At 37.8% G+C, this 24,614-nt stretch overlaps 1 protein-coding gene across 4 annotated transcripts in view; it reads left to right on the forward strand.

Annotated features, from left to right (window-relative positions):
- Positions 1-24,614, forward strand: part of LOC120770016 (homeobox protein 5) — a 95,616-nt gene that overhangs the window by 69,004 nt on the left and 1,998 nt on the right. For 2 of the 4 annotated variants that reach the window (XM_040097111.1, XM_040097110.1), the window contains 4 exons: positions 16,512-16,786; positions 16,864-17,321; positions 17,629-17,880; positions 21,676-24,603. In XM_040097111.1, coding sequence (XP_039953045.1) covers positions 16,512-16,786; positions 16,864-17,321; positions 17,629-17,880; positions 21,676-24,603 — 3,913 coding nt within the window. Of the gene's footprint in view, positions 1-2,970; positions 3,608-16,511; positions 16,787-16,863; positions 17,322-17,628; positions 17,881-19,225; positions 19,537-20,759; positions 21,508-21,675; positions 24,604-24,614 lie in introns of those variants that run through there. The other 2 variants (XM_040097112.1, XM_040097109.1) reach the window with 2 other exon arrangements.

Genomic DNA, 24,614 nt, shown 5'->3' on the forward strand with positions numbered 1-24,614 from the left:
TTGAAATAATTAATTCTAATATCTGCTCAACTCCTTTCAATCGATCGCATAGCTAATTAATTCCGATTCGGGAAAATCTCCAGAGTCTGATTGAAAAGTCACTAAAGGTTTTCACAAGTAGAAAGCTTGTGGTTTTTTCGCTGAGAATTAGATCATTCAACTTCGACAACAAGCGATCTGCAAAGTAATTATGTCTCGCTGCTGCTTGGTAATGATATCTGCTGCTTGACAAATATATTTCTGTGCACCATATAATGTACTATGTAGTACGTATATATGTATGTCTAAAGATATGCTAGAACTAGCAATTGTGGCATATAACAATGATGGCCAATTGATTTCCGATGTGAATTCATTGTGTCTTCCACGAAACATAAATATAAATAAACGTCAACTCCACTTTGCGCTGCCGCCGCACGATCTCCCCACAGCCGCACTCACGCGCCTGCGGAGCACCGAACTTCACCCCCAAACTGAACCGTAGAAGATGCCATAATGTCGATGCGACTTAACTTTGTCGCTTTAAAAATAAAAGCGAAACCCAAAAATGATTTATAAAATAGACTAAAAGAAGGAAGACGAAACAGAAAGTTCAAACAAAAATCCGAATGAAATTCAGCTGCAGAACTTATTGTAATGCGTAGAAAGAACTAAGTCACTAAGTAATATACCATACAGTAGGTGCAAAAAGAATGTTTATGCTTCAATCATATTTATAGAAGCATTTAAAAAAACTTGAAAAGAAGTTATATAGTATTCAAAATAATTATGACGGAACTCTGAATATGATTATAACTCTAATATCTTACGATCCTCAAAAACATTTGCTAAAGTCAATCGATTTTGATACTTCTCTCTAGAATTTGTCTAAATCATATTTATATATTATGTCTTGTATTATAAAAATGAAAATCATATTTATTTTCCTGTCAGCTGAAATCTCTGTCGCCATTGTTCTTATATTTTGTCGGAAATATAGTTATTTCTAATTGTGTTTACTTTACATAAATATAAAAAAAAAAATTTTTAGTTTCCAAAAGCAAACGTTTCAAGTAGTTTCAGCGTATCTTATAAAGTTTAATATGTGTCTAACCTCAAACCTCAAATCGTTTGATGAGCTTTTGTAAATGCTTAAAAGCTTCCGATAAAACTTAAAGCTTCTGATAAAGCTTAAAGCTTCTGAAAAGGCTCAAATATTCTTAAATCTTTCGAACAAGTAAAATGTGCATTTCTTTTCGATGATCATTAGAGGTACGGGCCGAACACCGAGACATCTGAAATGGTAAACTTTCATGAGAGTTATAAAGGAATAGAAAGTGTTCGAATAAATTTAAGAATACCTAAATAAATACAATAATATTTATGATATAGTAGCAGACGAAGAACTTTAATGGGTATTTTCTTTCTTTTTCTTAACCCGAAACTGAAACCGAATCACCTACATAACTAGGATAAAAAAACGCCCGCTCGCCAAAAAGAGAGATATAAAGAGATAAAAATAAAGAAAGAGAAAGCCGATTAATTAAGACTTCTAGAAGTTTTATGATTTTTCGAATCACTGAAAGGCTTGTTATTGTACCAGTATAAAACAAATACTCGTATCAGCGGAAAATTATGAATCAGGCCTCGGATCAGTACGATAAAAACCAATTCTAGTGTGAACAATTAAGCATCAATATTTTCAGTGATACTCTTAGAACGCGAGCCTTTCTCACACTTTTAGATTGTCTTCAGATAAGGGTCGAAGTGTAAAGCTATTATGAGCGTACAGCGAAAGAAACAAAGACCTTAACAGAAAGACTTTTAGGCGTTAAGAGAAGGAAGTGCTTCAATATAAACATAGAACATTATAAACCGAATACAATACATTGTAAGCTTTCTTGTGACGCACACTGTATGCGCATATGTTTTGAGTTTAATATGATGAACGCCGTATGAGAAAGAAAGACTAATTCCACTGGCAAGTGAAACATTTTCAATGCAAAAATAATTTGGAAAGAAAGAAACTTGTGTTTTGTAGGTCTATAATACAGTTAATATTGATGGTCAGCTGGCACCAAAGTGTTCTGCTGGCGGTCAGTATGTCACACTAATTAACGGTAACCTGTTGGCTGTCAATCCGCCCGTCCACCTGGTTTGCTGCTGGTGAAATATTACTTGCTGTGAACTGGAAATTTATTTTACTAGAACATTTTTTCCCTGCAGGGTGTGCATACACATAGCAACATATTTGTACTCATGTCTGTTTGTGTGTATGTAAATATATAAGACAGTGCGCACTCAACAACTTGAAGACAACATGGAACTTGGAGCTTCACAAGCGACTGCCCGCGCAACGGCCCATTTGTGGCAGCCGCAAACTGACGACTGGGGGACGCGGAGGGTATGACATTGCAGGGCCATGAGATTGTACATTAGTGTGTGTAAGTGTGTAGATATACATACTTCAGTATCAAGCAATAGCTGCTGGTGGAGCGCCGCGCAACGTAGATGGCGCGTGAAGTGGAGCAGTCAGCAGCGCGTCGCAGCAACAACAGCCGCTGCAGCAGGGTATTCGTGCTGAGCGCAAGGCGAAGAGTGGCAAGCGTAGTTGTTTGCGGCTGCGGCAGCAAGTACTAGCAGCTTGATCGCATTTTGCCGGTGGTCTTAACTTTATTTACTTCGCAATGAGCAATCAGTCGCATTTTGTTGCCGAAACGGTAAAGTTGTGTCGAGCGCGCTACGTATGGCAGCGATAAGCGGGACGAAGTCAGTCCATGAACTGCGTTGAGGAAAATGTAGTGAAGCGTGCACGTATATATTATATGTGCACACGTATATATTATTTTTGGGCATATTTTAGTGAAGAAGTGATTTCAAAAAGTGATTTGTGCGCAAGTGCGTTGCAATTGTTGCAACAAAAAAATTCCGTTATAACGAGTAACTTGAAATTTTAATTACAAAAAAGTGTGCAAATAAAAGGCGCTCAGGATGAGCAAGAAAATGTGGAGCAAAATATTCAAATCTTCGAAAACGACGAAAGTTGCCAAGCTGTCGACGGCGACGGCTGCGGCAAAGGCGAACAAGCGCTGCAGCATTTACGAGGAGTACCAGCAGCTGAATGGCGCAAAGGTCGAGGGCGCTAAGAAGCAAAAAAAGCTGGCCAAAGGCGTGGAACAACAAAGCAAACAGCCGCAGGAGCAAGAACAACAACAACAACAACCAAATGAGTTACAGCAAGAGGAGCCGACGACAGCTGGCGATGTTGCAAGCGCAACAGACGCAAGCACGCACAAAAATGCAGAAACGAAAACAACAACAACAAACATGTACAAAAATAGCGAAGTAACGCAAATGCTTGGCACTAGCGATGTTACGCTTGCGAGCAGCAGCACCAGCAACAACAGTAAGCCACCAGCAGGTGCCAATGACCAGCTAATTGCCAATAAAAATAACAACAACAGCAACAGTGGCGCTGCCAAGCAGCAGTCCACCTTTGCCAAAGTTGTTAGTAGCTTCTCGCTTAAGCGCAACAACAATGCGGGCGCGCAAAAGCAACAACAACCGCAGCAGCAGCAACCAGCCAAGGGAAGCGGAAGCGTTAAAGCTGCGGGCAAATTGCCAAAGAGTGAGTTCAAACAGCATGCCACGCCTACTAACCAACAGCAGACTAGCGGTCATGCGTTGCAGCAACAGTTAAAACAAGAAAAAGGCGGCGATTTGGTAGAAGTTGGCGTTAAAGCGGCGGTGGCGAATGGAGAATTGCAACAGCAACAAGAAAAGCAACAACAACAAGCGAAGCGCTCATCACAAATTCTAATTGTTATCAAGCAAATTGTGACATCTAAACCGCTAATGGTGTCGACAGCGACAGCCGCGCCAACAGCAACAATGCAATTGGCTGCAACGGCAAGTGTTGTCCTCGCCACAGACCGTGCAACAGACTGCGCCGTCAATCAAACGTATTCAAGTGCAACGCATGACAATGTCGCTATTTCGGCCGCTAGTGCTGCTGCAACAAAAACAACAACAAGAGCTACTACTACAAGCACGCATTCAGCTCCTACTACTACTTTTAACAATAACAATAACAATAGTACTAGTACAACTACTAACACGCTCATGTCAGCTGCCGCAACGCAAGTTGGAAAAAGTAAATTATAGCTCCAATATGGAAACGCATACAAAATACACACATACACACACACGTACATGAAGCATGCAGCATGCTTTGCAATGCGCGTACCGACATTCATTCACCCATCAAACACCTTACATATTGATCGATTGTTCGATTACTGCGCTCCCATTTGCATTGCATGCCTTTGAATACACTGCACAGTGGAGCAAACAGCACATTTATTTTATTTGAATTCGCTAACTATTTGGTTTAGAATTTTCAATCCGTAAAAATTTGAAGTCAGGTTGTTTAAATTTTTTACTAATTCAAAATGTTTCTTTTGGAGTTGCCGTATTGTTTTAAAATCTTTTTTTTTCAAATATTTTTTTTTTATTTACATATATGTTTTTTTTTAATTTCCCGATCCTTAAAGTTTGAAGAGAACGTGTTATAATTTTCAACACACTGAACAATATTTTTAGGGCTGCCAGATTAAGAATATTTAAGATAAATTATTTTTGTGTTGAAATTATGAAATTATTAATCTTTGTTTGTTATATTTTCTTTTATTGTGGCTATTTATTTTAAAATATTTCATATTAAAAGTAAGGTAGTAAGGTCACCATCTATGTATTTTTGATTTGTTAAAGCTTTTCATTTCATTTGGAGCTTCAAAATCATGAACATAAAAGTCTATAACTGTATGTGGTTGCCATTGTCTGAATTAAATGTTTATGATAAATTTTTTCTTTAAGCCTTCTTCTAGGCACGATTTAAGTATCACTATTGGAGTTCTTTCCATAACTTGGACATTTCATCTACGAAATGTGCGTTTACATTCCCTATCACCCTGACTTCCTAACTATCTCAGTCTATTGCCAATAAAAATAACATGTCTTTTCATTAGGTGCCTCGACGCCCTTTTTTCCGTTGTCTACCCGTAGGTCGACTTTTCACTGGAGCATCGTCTTCTATGCGGACGACCAGGCCTAACCAGCCCATTCGTTGCATTTCTATGAGCTTAAATATATACAGTTCGTGGTTCCACCTTCACCGATATTCATTGCTCAAACGGCCGACTCCAAAGATCTTGCGGAAAATGGTTCTCTCGAATTATCCAAGTTTTTTGTCATTTTCATTCGTCAACGTCTATATTGCTACTTTGTCTTGAAGTCGTCAACCATAGAACCAAATCGAAGTGGTTAAGGTATAAAACTTCCCATATACTACCAGTAGAAATAGATTCTTGTCTGGTTCTGTACTTCGCTCAATTCAAGAAACTTTTCCCAGGGAAATATGTCAGCGCTCCATTAATACCTATACAACTTTAACGAGTTCTCAGCTTTTGCAATTACATACTTTGAAAATATTGTATCGCGAGTCACTGTGTTATTACTAACTTATGCATTTGTTAACTGTTGGTAGTTGCCAATATGAAAATAAAGGTATTTTTGTGGCAAGCCCTTGCATATAAACTCAATGTTATTTTTTTATTACTGTCATGTCAATACGATTGGATTTCTTTGTCGTAAATGACTTTTAATGCATTTTTTCAATGCAGAAATCTCGAAAAAAGACTTGCCAGCTCTATCTGTCAATCAAAGTATTTTCGCTTTTAGCACTTGGCCATCATTTCTTTGCGAACGCAACACACCAAACGAAATAGCAAATATTTATAAACAACAAAGCAGTAATTAAAGAAAAGTAAGCGCGGTATTTGGATCCCAAGTATGCAACAACTTTTAATAGACCACTTTTGCTGAAAAATGTAGCGATCGCTTGTAATTACAAGTAGCTGCAACAGGTTAACAAACTGGCGTTATAACCTCAAAAGTGTATTAATCCATTAAGCGGAGATTAAACAGAGTTACTTTGGGCGCATGACTTGCGGAAATTAAATGCGCAGTTTGTTGTTATTTAGCCTTTTATGAGACTATAATCACAATTTATTTATATAAGCTTTGTTATATCACACAGCGCTCTGAGAAAGTTTGCATACTTGCTTATGGGTTAGTAAATAATGAAGTCATGCTGGTGCTGATCGCTTAATCGAAGTTCCGAAAGCAATCTACATTCAGCTCCCGCTGAGGTAATGTGTAGTCAGATTATTGGCGTTTATACCAAATTAATTAATCAGCTGATGCGTTATTTATTATATAAACAATGTATATATTACTTAACATTAAATTTGAGTTATTACGTTCCGAAAATACTTATAATGCAATTATCTATTACCAATAAGGTGAAAGGTAGCCTTAAGGTCAAACTTAAAGATACCTTAAAGCTTGGGAAAAAGTAAAGTGCATATTTTTACTTTGTCGATAGTTAATGTTAAATATTTCAAGGTAATCTTACCAATCGCCGAATAAAAAGGGATTGCTAAATATCAAAACAGTGAGAAAAAGAAGAAAAATTAGAAAATTAGGATACAGCGCCATCTAACATAAGCTTTCGGTAATAAAACAAAAATCACAAATGAATTCGTCAACCCAAAAGACAATAATACTCGTTAATATTTCAGTTAATTAATAAAATATTATTAAATTTGAAATGTATAGTTAAATATAGTGGGCCAATCACTTTAAGTGCGCATAAAAAAGGTTAAAACGATTTTCCATTAAACATATCATTTCCAAGTCCGATTAACTCTGCACCCACTTTTAAGGAGTAGCAGATTTTTCAAAGTATTATAGAAACTCAAAATATCAACTGTGAGCAAGTTACTGCATGAAAGCAGAAATACCTGTGCAGTACCTTATTGTTGTCAAGAATTTATAAAAAATATATTTCTGGCTATCAAATTTTGCAATCCAGACCTAAACATTCTTCAATCTACGAAGCGAGTATTTTCTTAACATAAACATTAAGTCAGCGAATTTACTCTTCATATGTATAGTCGCTTCATAGTCGGTATTTCTTGCTCATCACAATATTTTTGCAGTTCAAAAAGGCCAACAAAATAGCTCATAACACAGCGGAGTGATTGCTTAAAGCGCTTTTTTACAGCTCATGTACCTATTTAACCTTGTTAACGGAATTGTGTTAATAATTATCAGCAGAGAGTTAATTGGTTTTGATGAGTTCATGTGTTGTTATACATACGAGCACGAGTTTGGCTCATAATGAATTTGGAGTAAATGAATGTATGATGTGTTTTGAGAGCATTTTTCGATTTTTACTTAAAGGTAAAGATTAAAATAACTTTTTCGAATTCTTAGAATGGCTAAGGTTGTCATTATTATTTTTTAATAAATATCACGAAAGGTTGATAAGTCAGTAACAAACTTTTCAATGATTAAAAATCCTAAATATGGCATATAAGCTGAAAGTACATTTCTTTCCATAAAGATATTTTAGCAAAATGACCCCTTTGTAGTGTTAATCCATGCTTCCACACACATTTTATGAAACTCGCTTTAGCTACCCTAGGAAATCTAGCCAATCAGCTGGTGAAGCAATGACTTTGTCACTCAAAATTTGGGACAAATGGAATGTACATAAATCCAAATTAGCATGTATTTATTCTAAATCTCTGATAAAAGACTACACAGTTTCTTCAAGTAATTTCTTTTTGTAAGTTTGCTTTCTACTTTCGAACCCATCAAATCAGGCCTAACAGCTGACTGAACGATTACTTTTTTCGTATTCCATCAGCAAATATTAATCGAGTATGTTTATATGTGATATGTGAAAATTTGCTATCTCTCAAAGGCTAACATGAGATAAAACGGAATATTCATAACTTTTTCGTTCACTTTAATGGAGGGGTTTATTTAATCTTACAATACTCGCTGAATGCATCAAGCGACTCAAATACTTGTGATCCTTTAAGGGGTTATACCTGTGTAACGCATGAAAAATTAGGCGATTTTCGTGAATTTTTTTAAGAGAAACTACGAGATTGATTATTTCGAACTTCATTGAACGTTATAAGGTATATTTTCAGCTTTATTTAAAAATTTTTTTTTTACAAAAATATTGAAAAACAAGAAAAAACGTTAACTTCGGCTGCACCGAAGCTATTATACCCTTCACAGATTACATTGGTGCCTTAGAAAATAATTTATACCAAATTTCGTAAATATATCTTGTCAAATGCAAAAGTTTTCCATACAAGAACATGATTCCGATCATTCCGTTTGTATGACAGCTATATGCTATAGTAAGCCGATCTGAACAATTTTTTCGGAAATTACATTATTTTTACAAACAATAACTCATAACAAATTTCGTGAAGATACGTTGTCAAATGTGAAAGTTTTCCATACAAGAACTTTATTCCGATCGTTCAGTTTATATGGCAGCTATATGTTATAGTGGTCCGATATCGGCCGTTCCGACAAATAAGCAGCTTCTGGAAGAGAAAATGACGTTTGCAAGATTTCAAAAGGTTATCTTAAAAACTGAGGGACTAGTTCGTATATATACAGACAAACGGACAGACAGACAGACGGACATGGCCAAATCGACTCAGCTCAACATACTGATCATTTATATATATGTATACTTTATAGGGTCTCCGACGCTTCCTTCTGGGTGTTACAAACTTCGTGACAAACTTAATATACCCTGTTCAGGGTATAATAACGGAGTTATGGGCCGTCTTCGGAGATGCCAAAAAAAAGTGCCGCAACTGCTAACATGATTCCGGCCGAATGAGTAGCTGAAACAAAAAAAATCCAAAAAGTTTATTAAACTCAAAGATATTTCCTATACAATGATCTACAATCTTTGAAAAATATCAAAAATTAACAAAATGGCGTAATTTTGAAAAAAAAAAAACGTTTTTGTTTTAGGAAAAAATGGTCGTTTTTTAATGCCAAATTGACAATTTTCAACCAATGAAAAAGATCGTATGTTATTGTATAGTAAATGTATTCAGCAATACTCAGTTTAAATTTGAAGTCGATCGGTTAATTTCTCTTTGAGTTATGATGTCAAGAATTTTGAAAAATGTCGTTTCGAGAAAAAGGCGTTTAAAGTTTCGCCTATATATGTTTGCACCTCCGAGCGGTTGTTCTTTAGAACGCTGCCATCCAAAAACTGTTCAAGATACGACCTTGCTAACAGAATATTTTTGGAAATATAAACTATCGAAAATCAAATAAAAAAACAATTTTTTTTTGGAAAGTGTCTCTCTGGTATAGCCCCTTAAGTAAATTGACGAAAAAAAAAAAAACTTTTACAATTTTTAAGCAAATTGTCGGTAGTAAAAATTATGACACTAGCTAATTTGTGTCCTAAACAACTATATTATTAAGTATTTATAAGAGTATCAAAAAGACAACTTCATTTATAAGGTATAAGCTGTCAAATTGCCTTAGAAACGGCAAACAAAGTCTTCTTCTTCTTTGGTTCATGTTGTCACGAACCAATACATTAATATTAGCAAAATTAACAAAAAAAGAAATTGTCGTAATTTCTATTTCTACCATTCTTCCTTGATACATACATATATATAATTAACTTTGAAGTTTTTTTGTTCTACTTGTATTTTGGTAAGATATTGCCTATTTAAAAACAAGTATTTTCGAAAAATGTATATTTGAACGGGAATATTAAGTTTGGCATAAGGTTTGAAATGTCGGAGATCTTAAAAAATATATACTTATATAAATGAGCATGCCGGGCTGAGCTGATTTAGTCAGGACGTCACTTCATCGGTATATAGGAAACTAGTCTTTTAGCTTTTGAGATATTGATCTGAAAATTTGCAGACGTCCTTTTGTCCCCAAGGAGCTGCTTGTTTGAACCGACGATGTAGGACCACTGTAGCATATAGTTGCCAAAAAAATATATTTACATGTATAAAATAGTTCCAATATATATTTATATTTCTTATATTTCATTTACTTACAATTTTCATATACCTGTGTATGTATTTACTTCCCGTTTCGCAAGTAAACCACTTTTTCATGCCCATCATTCCACTTGTTTTTTATTCACCTCACATTGTTTTGCTGTTTCTGCTTGCTTCACCACCTGTTAATTGAGAACAAAAATAAACACAAAATACCTAAGCTGCGCTGTCGCAACCAGCGAAATAGCCAAACGCCGGAGCAGAAGCACCTACGAACAGCAATCAGGCGTTTCTAAGAAGTTTGTGCAAACTCCTCAAGTGAGTGAGTGCAGCAACAAGACAAAGTGAAGTGATATTAATTACACTACACCACAGAAAAAAAGAAAAGAAGGAGACGCCACAAATGTTGTAGCGGTAAAAGCGGAAAGCAGCCAAAGAAATGTAGAAGCAGCAAAACAAAAAAGTTTTAAATTGCATAAAAAGTCAGCATAGAGCAATAAAGCTTTGTGAAATAACCGTACAAGAGTACTACTTATAGTGGCTATATTTAGTACCAACGACCTGACCCAATGTGTGCACACTGGACGAACGAACGCCAGCCGAATTGCTTTCTGTTGCAACGCCATAGCCAGCAAGGCATCTCAAGTGATCCGATAAATGGCGGTACTTATGCCTAAAATACATGCCCGTACACTCTCATACGTATACATACAGACAAATATTGTAGAATGTATTTATACCGCCTTGCAATGGACAAGTGCCCCCGAAATGCTTGTTTGCAATTAGCCAGCAGACAATTCCGCATAACTTTGCACTCAAACCGTGACCGCTCGGCTGTGTGTGGAGAACGTTTAATGTACGTTTGCGAAATGTCAGAAATACTCGTTCATTAAAAACTCACACAGATTTTGTGGCGGCAGTGTCAAGTGGTCATAACGGCCATAATGGCAGGGCTATAATAATATGCCAGTCTGACGGGTTTCCACACACAAAAAGCTTATGGTTAAAAATTGGTCAGCAGAGTTATAAAAAAAGTAATGGCACATTGCAAATTAAACGCGCTAAACCGACGAGCTTTGAAAGCGAATTACGAATTTCAATTCTTCTCCTAGAATCAATTAAATGTTCGTGATGAAATGTCAGCGACCGCTTCTAAAATTTTTCTCTAGAATATATCAGTTCGATTACGCGGAAAATTTTCACTGGTTGCCCCTTTATTCATCAAAATCTTCCAAAACGCTTTATTCATCAAACGCGGGGCAAGGGTGCCTCCCTCACGTAATTTCATAATAACGCTCTCATTGAAGACCTTATTCTTATTGCCAAAGAACTTGTAGGGTGGAATAGCACAAACAACCCTTATTCCTATTGAAAAAAAAAATTGTAGAGCCGATTTTCATAAGCTTCTCTTGAGAAAAATTATTCACCAGCAAAATCATTCGCCATAGACAGGAACTGGTACTAATTACTTGAGGACAGCTCCGATCTATAAGGTGGATTCATTAGAACCTCCTAACCAAGTTCCCGGAGCTTTTGGCAAGTCCTATCATTGTGTGTGGTCTACCGTTGTGCCAATGGAGCACAATGTTAAACGCCACTTTTAGATGATTGCTTCCCTCAGACGGTACAGTATATGTAGACAGTATAAGTCAGAATTAAATGTTTCACCGTAGGTTAACAGGTTATAATTGGCGATTCCCTGCCAATCCCACTACCCATATAACAAAATCTTTCTGACCGTCAATTCTAGCTTGGCCACCATTCGCGCTATTCGACCACAAGCGTATTCGCTTGAAGTTCGTAAGCGAACCACTTTTCATTACCAATAACAGTGACTCGGAGATGAAAATTCGGTGCGTGAGTGTTTTTGTGCAAAGCTTACCTCCTAGGCAATCAAAGCAATGCTTAAATGATGGTAGGACTCGACAAATTCCAATATTTTATAGTTATTTCCATAAATGGTCTTCCAAAGCATGGTGAACTTTGACACCAAAATTGCCGCAATCGGCTTCCAAGAATGGTTGGAAGTCATACATATGCTTAACAAAAACTAGCCGACTTCGTTCCATCAAACATTACAGAACCGCGAAACGAAAAAACAATATTCGACTTGCAGACCTTTCCAAAACGAGTCTAGAATTATTGGCCTATAGCTCTACCTTCTGTTTTATAAATATAGCTTAGACCAATAATACCTTCGACAAGCAAACTATGTATACCACTGTTCTGTATACTAGACAACTTGGAGAGTTTCTTGAAGAATATTCGCATTCTTAATACGGCAATATTGTTTATTGACGTACTCCATACAACAGAAATATGCTTCGTAGATGAAAATGATTTACCGGTCAAGAATAAAAGCGAGCTTGTCACATAAAAATCGAGTTCTGCAAAAAATTTTCAAAGATTTTTAAACGTTGTTCCGGTGTAATAATGCCAAAGAGATGTATTTGTTTTAACAGTTAGTTTGAAAGCTATGCCTCTAGGAAATTCTATAAGTTTAACAACACCCTATATTGCACTCTACCTTTCAGCGCATTGCCTACGTGTTCTTCTCTGTTGTGTCTGTCGTTCTGACATTAATTTTAGCCCACTAACCCAACAGCGCGTGTTGCCCAAATTTAGTAACTTGTCTGGCATACAACTGCGGGTACTTTCAAAACAAAGTACTTACAAAATGCTGGCAATATTTTGATGAACAAAGTTTTTTCTTGTTTAATATTTTTTTTGCATTCCATACACCTCGCCGCCTCTCCTCATTGCTTTTGAGTGGGCGCTTTCGTTACGCTTCCAAACACTTCAACGCCAAGTCGCATATCGAATTGAAAGATGAACGTGCAGAAATTGCTAAAAAGCCATAAAGATACAAAACGAAACAAAACAAAAAGAACACTAAGCCCACGGCGGAGTTGAAGGTGTTACAAAGCGCGCCGTTAATGATGATGGTCATTTTTGTTATTAAACAAACCTGAGAAGTGATTTTAATCAAGATCCCTGATAAATTTTACGATAATGTGCTATGCATCACTATATAATGCCATAAATGCAACGCTGCCATTTAAGCTATGACAATTTTGTCAATAGGACGAGGAGACTTTCGTATTTTTAAAAAAGTTATATTGTAATAGTTATATTGCAATTACGTCAAGAATCCGGAGACCAATAGACTTACATCTACTTTCAACTCAATCAAAATTTTAAATTTTTTGGAAAATTTCCCAAAAAAGCTTTTTAATAATTTTATATAAACATTGTAGATCTTCGATACATCTGGATTGAAGAATGATAATCTCATAGATATTGAATTTTTCACAATCTGGTAAAAAATATTATAATAATTGTGGTGAATTTTGAACCAAAAAGTTCTTAACACTTTTTGAAAAACCGCGGGTTTAAGAAAGAACTGAAGACCCACTTTTCATTGTAACAAAATTTTTGGTCGTGGTGAGCTTCTTCGCAGAATTAGTGTGGTATCTCGAATTAGAACGTTCTCTATTTCTATTTCGAGTAGTGGATCTGGTGGATCGTAGTGAGTTTCTTCGCAGAAATTAGTGTAGTAATTCTAATGAGAAAGTTTTCTTTTCTATTTCTAGTGGTGGGCCTCTTAATAAAAATGTACTTAAATGGTTAATTTATTCATAAAAGCGAACAATTTTTAAGAAATTTGGCCTTAAGGCACTTCAGTAAAATATAAACAAAAATTTAACCAAATGGAAGTATTTTTTTGGTGGAAAAATACTTGTTTTATTAAAAAACACACATTGAAATAAAACTCTTAAAGCTTACATAAACAATTTGTTTATGTAAAACATAGAATGCTTTTTTTTAATTTTTATTTTTACTACATAAGTATAAAAATATCACTTCACACCCAACTCAAATCATAATTAGCTGTTGGAAGAACTAAATTGTCGAAGACAACTCATTTGTTGTTGAAGTATAGGCATACGCCTAAGGGAATGAGTCATTTATGCGCATCTCTAATTAAATCTCTGCATATTTCCGGGAATTTCTAAATGCACCAAAGAAATGTGAGAAATGTATGCAACACTTTATAAAGCTATTCCTAGTTGATAGCGACCCAGTAGGAAAAGTTTTCGAGTATGCATATTGGTGATCTACAGGCTTCAAATCGAACTAGCCGTGAAAAAACCTGACTGAATAATAATATCACGTCTACGGTGCCAACTCACATAAAAATATAAAAGCTCTTTAATAAAATGTTATCATTTGAAGGTTCCCTACTTTTTTAAAGAAAAAACACAGAAACTTCAAATTTAGTGGGGAATGTTTATTTTCATTTGAAAGAACATTCTTCATAATTTATTTTCTAGAGATTATATCTTTCAAATGTTGGCCGGGGCTACGTCTAAAATGGTTCATCCGATGAGTCTAATTTTCGATTACTCGTTCGAGCATTTCGACTGGTAATTGGTTAATGACACGCGTTATGTTTTGCTCCAAGGCCTACATTTGCACATAGACTTTAGACTTTACGTACATATATCCACAGGAAAAAGTCTAACGGTGTGGTGTCACACGATCTTGGTGTATCTCTACTTGGACGATTTACTTGGATCACCCGTTATAAGTTTATCAAAGCAAAACTCTACAATATGACGTATTTTCCCTTTGCTGGTGTTCATCTTTAACTCGTGCTTTTGACGAGATGCATTCACAAAATTTCGTATGCACAATTTATTAAACTAACAGTACAACATCTGGAGAAAATGCGCAAATCGGATCACTATAGTATAGAGCTGTCACACAAACTGACCTATCAAAATCTAGTTCTTGTATGGAAGCTGTTGTACTTGTGAAGAGTTTTTTAGCTTAGTTTTTTTTTAAATTACGCTCTAAAAATATGTTCTTGTTTTTATGGCGCTTTATTTCAATACCTACTGGGTATGCACAATGAAAAAGATTCGAACATATGTAGCGCAAATTTCTTGAAATTTAAAAATAGACAAAGAAGTTCATTGTTTCCACAAAGCAAAAGTGCTGAGTGGAGTTAAATTTGTCGCCTGGCATTGCAACATGCCAAGGCGGATCGGCAAGCCAGCAGCTAGTAGCGATGACAAAAACAAATGTTGTGCGGTAAAAATAATTCACGCGTTGAGTCAACTTTTCCCAACACATGCTTTTATATTTATAATATACACCTATATACAATACTCGGACGTAAACAAAAAATGTTATAAAACTACTTAAATATGGCAAAATATTAAATGGTACGCAATCCAAAATTGTTTTATGATTTCGCAGGATTTCCGAATTTACGTCTACGTTGAAATATAAATCTATAATGTCATGTGACAATCACATTATTTCCAATATGTTTGCAGAATTTTTCAAGTCAAAGTACTCTAATAATTCTCCTTAAATATTTTCCTATCAGCACGTGCTCTAACCGGATACTTCAATTAGCGCTCCAGTTATTTCTGAAGAAGATGTCTTACTTAATTCAAATAAGTTAAAATCATCTTTTAGTTATGGCCCAGATATGATACCCTCATGCTTCTTTAAAAATAGTCCCAAATACATCTTCTTTCATTTGACAAGTATTTTTAACTCCTCTCTTAAACAAGGTAAATCTTTCAATATGGAAACAGTAATTTATAATCCCTTTGCATAAAAGTGGATTTAGGCTATACATTGAAATTGTTACTAAGGACGTTAAGATTCATTTTAGTCTTCATATTGATACCATAGTCTTGAAAGCCAGAAGTATTCTCAGTTTTTTAAACACTTTTTACAACTTGGGTTAGACCTATATTGAAATATAGCTAAATTGTATGGAACCCTAGTTACCAAATCTATTCTGATAAGTTAGAGTCGGTACAAAAATAATTTTTAATTTTCGCCTTAGGCCATTTCCGATAAAATTATAGGTTAAGTCTTTCTCCAAACACTAGTCGTGTAAAGCTTATAAATCTACCGACACTTTCCAGTCATAGAGAAACGCTTGGTGTAATATTCTTAGTAAAAATCCTAAATGGAACAGTTAGCAGTTCTTTTTTCCTGTCTGAAGTTAAATTTAAAATCCCGGTTCGCTTTTCGTGGCAGTTTACACCCTTACTGTTACAATCTTGTAGATCAAATTTTAAACTTAACGAGCCATTTTCATGATTTTAATTCTCATTCTTACTGAAGAGAAATACAAGTATCATAAATATACATACTTATGTACTATATAAGCGGCGATGTGCGCGCTTCCGCTTCTCTCATTTATGCCACAACTTAATTAAATACTTAATAACACAATTATATATTACTTATATGCTTTAACCCCTAAAATATGGCAACTTAAGAATACATGTTAGAAGTTTTGAAGAAAACAAATAAAATTCCTCTTTCAATTTGCTTCTCTCTAACACTTCAACAACTGTCAGTAACGTCACTAAAGCGTAGAAGTAAACAGAAATAAATACGTATGTAAAATTTATATTATTTTGTCAGTATATACAACAGCGCATATAGTATAATTCTACTAAAAGAGCAAATACTATTCGTCTAAACTCTATTTCTTCCCTATTTTTTCTACGCTTTTAACTCTCTACTACGCTGTCCAACAAACCAACAACAATCAACAAAAACAACACACAACAACAGATAACAGCAACACAATTGCGAGCACGGCGGATCCATATCCGGATGCACCAACCCAATTGGTGCCCTGCCCCATCTGTCAGCGCACCTTCAATCCCGTTACGCTGCAGAAGCATGTGGGCATATGCGAAAAAATGGCAACAAAGAAACGGAACGTTTTCGATTCCTCGCGCCAACGACGTGAAGGCACCGAATTGGCCAGCTATCCGCTGCCGAAGAACTTCGGCTTGCCACCAGCCAAGCAGGAGGCGCGCGGACAGTCGCCCAAGCCATTTCAGGTGAGTGAAAAAAAAACGCAACTAGCTTTGCATGCAACACAAAAACAATGTTAAATTTTTTGGTTTCAACTCTGCAGCACATCGCCTCACCCATCTTGACGCGCAAAAAGTCGAACGGCGGCGAGGAGTTGGCGCGCACCACCGCACGCGCCTCGATGCGCAAATTGGCTGCCAATGCACAAAGCCAGTCACCGGGCATCACAGCCACCGCCAACGCCGGCGCCGCCACTGCCAGTCAAGTAGTCAACAACAGCCAGATGACCACATCGACGGCCTCACTGCCCGGCGCCGGCAGCTTTACACGCGATCGTATGCGTTCTTCGGATCGTTCACTCGCCAAACGCATACAGCCACCGCCGGCCGAGCAGTGTCCGCACTGTGAGCGTTGCTTCGGGCCGAAGGCGTACGATCGGCATGTTGAGTGGTGCAAGGAGAAGGCACTGCAGGCCTCCATTAAACACACGGCGAAAACCGAACAGAACTTGGCCAAAGAGCGACTGGAGGCGCGCACCAAATACCGTGCACCCTGTCTCAAGTAAGCGTTGAAATTTCAAGACAAGCGTTTTACAGTTTTTTGTGAGTTTTTGATTGACACGAAGTGAATTTATTTGTCAAATGTTGTAGTGAAAAATTGTTCGAAAGCAACAAACGGGCGTTCAAAAGACATACACCCACAAAAATAAAATAGAAAAAATTGGCAAACTATTTGCCCAACAAATGAGGAGAAAATTATAACATTTGCAACTTTTTCTACTTTTTTTTACATTTTTTTACCAACGTTTTGATACAAAGCCGGGGGATAATTAATAAACGCAACATTTTGGTTTTTGGGCATTTTGCAGAACTAAGCGTTCGTTAAATCGGGATAAATACGCGGGATTGGCTGGTGATGAGAACGAATTTGGCGATACAGTAAAAGCGGCAAACGGAAGTCACAACAGTAACAGCAACAATAACAGTAGCAATAATAATAACAGCAGTCTTACAAACGGTGTTGGTGGCCACGGCATCAGCAACAATATAAATAGTAGCGGAAACGGGAACGGTAACGGTGTGATGTCACTGTCAATGACATCGTCTCTGACAAGTGAGAGGTGAGTACACAACTAATATGACTAGTTAACTAGCCGGGGTTTAAATTGCGGCAGAGAATGGAAAAGCAGAGAAAACACATTAACTAATACTTGTATTGGTGTGGTGAGTTTCTTTGGGAGAATAAAATGATATTCTAAGACGCTTGCAATGTGAATTTCGTAATATCGATAATGGAAAAACAGAGAAGATTTTCTAATTAATTCTTTTAGTGGTGTGGTGAGTTTCATGAGGAGAATAATACGTTATTCAAAAAGTAATTCGAATTTTGTTATACCGAGAATGGAAAAACAGTGCAAACACATTCCAACTAATACTTTTATTGGTGTCGAGAGTTTCTTTAGGAGAGTGATACGATATTCTAAGAAGCTTATAACGCAAATACTTTACAAGAATACGCGGGCCTGTGAGCGTAAAGTTACTTTTAATTAAATAAAAATTTAAATTTGAGATGAATTTGGTAAAATAGCTTTTTAATAAGTATACCGCAGCAGATTGCTATACTAGTGTGGTGGATTTTTATCGTAACAGTTCTTGCATACTGTTTGAAAACCCGTCCTTTTAACATATGACTCCAGATCCAATTTTTATTACAATACAATTTTTGAGCGTGGTGAATTTCTTTGCAAAAATTAATCAAATAAATAATTTTAGAACGTCGTTTTATTTTTAATGGTAAATTTGATAACGAGAATTTACTTAAATATGGTGTCTAATGTAATAAAACTTTAGTTAGAAATTTACTGAAGATAAGTTAAGATATTTATGCTTTCTTGAAACTACAAAAAATATTTTCGGTGTGGTCAATTTAATTAAGAACGTGTCAAACCGAAATTATAAACAAAAATTGCGATATGGTGAGCTTAGCCTTTGGGATTTTCCATTCTCTGCTGTTAATGAGCCCTAACTTGAACTATTACTTTTTGCCACTTTAGTAGAAAATATTTTTAATTTTATAATTGCTATATAAACGTATTACGGTAGATTTTTTTGCGATACTGTTACTTGATTCCCTTTTTATTTCAACACATCTCACCACAGTCATTTAGAGTTTTTGTTTTTCGTTATTGCAACAATTTTTATTAAAATATAAGTAAGTATGTAGTGTTTTGAAGTAAGCACGTACAGAGTTGCCAGAAAAATTTTAAATTAATTAAAATGTATACTGAAATCAACAATTACTACTTTCTTCGCTCGATTACTCACACTGGTTACTATCACCATCGTCAACCTCATCTTTATCATCATCATCGAATTCGTGCTTTATTGTCATCATTAAATTCATCATTCCCCTCATCTATCTGATAATAACCATCGTGTCATTCCATTCCCACCTAACCCCATCAGAAAGCCCGGTATTATGAAAGATTTTCACGGCACTTTGCATACTCGTAATGTGCATCGGAATGCTATCGAATTGCCGCCTCCCTCACCTAGGCGCCTTGCCAATGTCGCCACTGACGATTATGTAAAGAGTGCTTGTTTCGATAATTTCCGTTTAAAGGGTGCAAAATTGGCCACAAATGATTCAAGCAAGAAGATGAGCAAACGTCGCGTTACATTGAATGCAATTAGTACGCAAGCGAGACCACAATCGCCGCAATTCGAGAAGATTCGAACACGAAAATACGATGAAAACTTGCCAGCAGTAACTACAGGTATCAATAGTTTTGTCCATAATTAATACGAATTAAGATCTCACATAGCGCAACGAAGTCAACCCACTCTTCATTTTTATTATTGTTTTCATTTCTGAGTTTGGTTTTTTGGAATTCCAAGAACCGTAAGTTAAAAAAATTTTCAAATCTCCAATCGCCAACTATAATTGTCAGTTGTCTGAAGTGAAGTCTATTTACTTCTTTGCTTCGTTTTAAGAGTCTTCTTAGCTTAGATCTCAGCCTACTTTCCGCTTTTTCTCTTATTTCTCACACTTTAAATCGACAGATTCTGAATTATTTGAATTGTCTTATGACAGACAAGTTTTGTGAAAATATGGTGTGAGACATTTCACGAAAGAAATTGTTGACGAGCTCTGATTCGCTTTTTCGAATCCATTTGAAGCATAACCTTAATAGCAGAAACAGCGAATTCCGCTCCTCCTTCCTTACTTACCGCCCGCAGTGTACAAAATTTGTCAAAGTTAAGCCCGTAGAAATCAGCCATTTTTTGGTTTTCAATTGAACAATGTTGCTATTACTCAATACGCATATATAGCTTTGTACACATCTTACTTTTCAATTATAATTTTTCATAATATTATATATCAAAACTGAAATCAAACTATTAAAAATAGTTTACATAATTATAAAAAATAGCATTCGACCCTGATTTTGAGTTAGTTTAAGAAAATTTCAAACATAGTGAAGACAATTCTTATAATTACTACAGTATATCGAGACTGGCAAACCTGCGTTGCGAGAGAGCAATCAGCTGACTCGTTTCTACGGAAAAAATCAAAATCGTGGGAAATTCTACGGTATCGTACGTAAAGCAGGCGGTAGAAACGGTGTTGGCTAATAATTTGCGTTATTCACTGTTTCAGCTATAAGAAACGATAACACATCGACGGTCACCAATTCCCTAGCAAAGTCAAAGCTCAGGGGTGGATACATAATTTGGGAAATTTTTTTAGACTTACGTGGGGGGGTTTGAAACGGGGGGGTTTGAAACTGTACTGATTTTCCTAAATATATATCTAGTAACAATTAACTAACTTAAAATTCTTAAGTGCATTTCAAACAAATTCCGAAAGTTCCAATTCAGGGTCTAAGGCTTGAGGAAATCGTCCAATCCTTGTTCGAGTAAAGCACTTCTTTATCATATCTCACCACTATTCATACTAATACTTTTTCATGCATCACTACTTTCTCGACGCGCGTAGAGCAAGGCAGAGACCACTGTCTCGGAGACGCAAATGCCTTGTCCGCAACTCTAACCTACACTGCCTGCCCGTTGAATGGTGTCAATAAGTCAACAACATCAACACGAGTTCAAACTCAGCCCACAGCAATTGTTGCAGCAGTTTGCAAGCGTAAAACTAAATTGAAGCCCAAAGTACCGTCCGAGCCTAGCATACGCGTTGATGCAGGCACTGTAATGACCGACCATGATGATGAACCGTTACAAGAAAGTAAAGTCCGTAATAGTCAGTCCTACGGATTGGTACAAAAGCAAGCACAAAAAGAGGAGCAACAACATTTGAAACTGCAGCGCTACTCGCCGCCACTAACGGCACCCATGCAAATGTTGCAAACACGTCAGACTACTTTTGACAAGTTGCCAAATACGACAATTGCTGTTACCACCGTCGAAACGGCGACCACATCAACCGCGGCTGCCTCACATACGAAATTGGAAGTGAACGCTATAAGGTCCTTGACAATATGTCGGCCCAAACGTAAGAAGCTAGTGCGTCAGTCGATTTCGACCCACGCTGCACCAATGAAAGCGATACCGTTACTCAAGGAGAGCATAGAAATGTTCGGTGCGCCTACAAAAATGCTAAACAATGGCGGCGAGGAGCTTAAAGATAGCGACAGTCGTACGCTAGCCGATGATGAAACGGATGACGAGATAAAAGTAATCAAGGCACCACCGAAACTGGCGCGCGACAAGTCTTTTGTACTCAGGTTTGTATACAAGTGTAGAAAATCGTAGCCTTTGAAAAACTATGTTAGATCATAAGCCTTTCACGGCAAGCATACTCATAATATGAAATCAGTGACAGTATCGCAGCATATCTTACATATAAGCTCTTTATTATTCCGTTGGAATTAATACGTTTGATCTATTTTTAGCGGTTTGCCAAGCGATAGATATGACCCATTTCTCTCGGCCAAGCGTCAATTAGAAGAGCTTTGCTCATCCTCACCTCCAAATAATCCCTCCTTTTCCTCTAACCTTCCAAAAACTACGCCACAAACTCCTGTATCACCAGCCGGTTTACCAGCAAAAATGTCCACTTCACTCACACTAAGCACTTCCACACCTAACTCTAGTCCCTTGACGAACAACTTACAAAACCAACGCCAGACAGCAACGCCTTCGTTAAACGCCACTAAGACAACTACGAATTTTCGACGCACATCTTCCTTGCGCGGTCCACGTCGTTCTCCGATGCTTTCGTCACGTCCCTTGTTCGCGCAAAACCATCGCCCCACCATACAACGTGGCCTCTCCGACGAAGGTCCCATCTCAACAAACTTTCTGAAACCCGAAGAATATGATGAGATGCCTGTACGTTCGGTTTGTGTCAACGATTATGCGGTAACGAAGAGCCCACGTGTCGCACGTCGTGATAACAGTCTTTCTAATCGTAAACAAGGTCTTAAACTCAATGTACAGGGTGCTGCCGCTACAATGACGTCTGCAACGAACACACCGAATTGTGCGACAATGCTGGGTGTTAACAGCAGCGATGAACTGATGAACTCTGCCGCCAAATATTTATCGAAAACCGACTCTTTAGCGGCATTCCTGAAATACGAGAAAGAATTGGATAAACTCAACCCGCAGGTCACAGTGGATAAGCCAACCGAACAAAATACAACTGAGTCATCTGCGACGAATCTACACAATCCTATCATTTCCAAGGAGTTCAAAGAAAAAAGTAACACTTTGAGCAAGCAAAATTCAGCCAAAAGTATCAAGGCAGAACTAATTGAATCTCCAATATCAAACACAGACCCAGTGGTAGAAGCACATTTGCTCCAGCACCTACCGACACCGGTCCCAAAGACATCAAATGCAGCTAACACATCACCGTACGAGAGAGCAAATGCCAATATACAAAAGACGCAACCCATACGTTTGGAGTCTATAGCCTTGCCACAGGCAACTTCGACGCCAATAACGAAGCCAAGCTCAACACGGGCACCCACCACGCCCACACAATTGCCTATTGTTAATCGACCAGTCAACTTAAACGCGCTACTTGTCGAGCCGAGACCAACAACAACTTCTTTACTCTCCGCCTACAGCAAGGAGGGCAAGAGCTCTTCCAGCAGTGATTACATCGATCCCAAACTCATTAATAAATGCGATAATCTGCCCGTAAATCTGAGCACGGTGCGCACATTGAAATCCGTTGGCGGTAACAATGTGGAACGTCGGTTGGACTTTTCTTCATCCTCCTCAGAGTGTTCAGCAACACAAACTGGTCCGATTTCGCAGCTTACAAAGTTATTACCGCTTACCAAACCCACCGAGGTATTACATACAACAGCACCGGCGCTTGCAACAACCAGTCCGGCGGTAGATATACCAAGTAGGCCTTCCACCACGGACGACACACAGCCAAACGCGCATCCGACGCTCAGTGAACGCAGCTCAACTGAGGGTAGAAACTTGTTAAATCGTAAGAAACGACTGGGACGTAATCATTTCCTTTACGATGTCTCACCCGAGGCAGATGACTCTTGCTCGGCTGACGACGAAGCAAATCGTTCTTCGGTCGAGTATTATGAATCCAAATATAAATCATCATATCAACAGCAACAACAGCAACAACAGGAACAGCAAGAGCAGCAACCACAGACATGCTTCGTTAATACACGTGGACAAACCACACAACTGAAGACGCCACCTATAGTGCCGCCATTACCGATTTTTGACGATTTTGACTTTGAGGAATTTCTCTCGTCATTCGAGAATGACGATGAGCAATTTCCTCTTTTCAAGGACTGTAGGGAATTTCTGTTGAATCGCTCGTCGAATAAGCAACGTTCGACGCAGACGCCGAGTTCAATAAATACAAATAATAACAGCAACCACAACAATAACAATAGCAAAACAAATCAATATACAACACCAACTAAAGACTACAACAACACGACGAATCATTTTCAATTCCCAAGTCTCGCCTCTAATAAATATTCCCATCCCACCCACCTATTAACACCTTCCTCCCGCAGATCCCGTGATGAATCGCGCCCAAAAAGTAAAGAATCTTCACCGCTATCCGATCGCTACGAGGACCTGAAACGCGTCAATTCACAAAGCCACAATTACGCCAATGACGGCATGACCACGAAGCGACATGCTGACGCCGACCATAAAAAGCGTGAGATCTTCATCAGCATCGAGACGGAGCCGAATGAACATGGTCGATCCCCTATTTCACCCGACTCGCTACGCAGCATGGTTGGCAATCCCCAAACAATGGTCGAAGTTGAGGTCGACGGCTGTGACAATAAATTCAGCAAGATTAGTGATGACGATGAGCAGTTGCCACCTAGGCATGCTGCCGGCCAGAGTCATGCTGGCGATATGCTGATGCGTTGCACACCCTTTAACACAGGCAATCACTTGCCAAATGTACAACTGAATAATGCCAAAAATCTGATACAACGAATGCAAGATGACTTTCGACAAATGAGCGAAGAAGTGGGCGCCAATATACGCCAAGCCATGACCGGTCTCAATGCGGTCGGTAGTAATACAGCAATGTTGTATGGCAACGAGCAGGTCGGTATGACAGCTGGCGTCGGTGGACGCGGTGGTGTGGCGGGTGGCACATATGTGCCGCGCAATACAAATACAACACCACCGCCGTCGGCGACAAGTGCGGGCGCAGTGGCACCCATGTATGCAGCGTCGGGCGATGTCAGCGGTGATGCGTGCGGCGATTCGGACGACATGAGCAGTTTGGATGGTTATCCAATATCCTCGAAGTCGTCACGACGTGGTGTCGGCTCTAAACTAAGCGCTGACTCTGCGTACGGGAGGTAAGTATTGT

The sequence above is a fragment of the Bactrocera tryoni genome, chromosome 3, assembly GCF_016617805.1.
Source record: "Bactrocera tryoni isolate S06 chromosome 3, CSIRO_BtryS06_freeze2, whole genome shotgun sequence".
NCBI lineage: Eukaryota > Metazoa > Arthropoda > Insecta > Diptera > Tephritidae > Bactrocera > Bactrocera tryoni.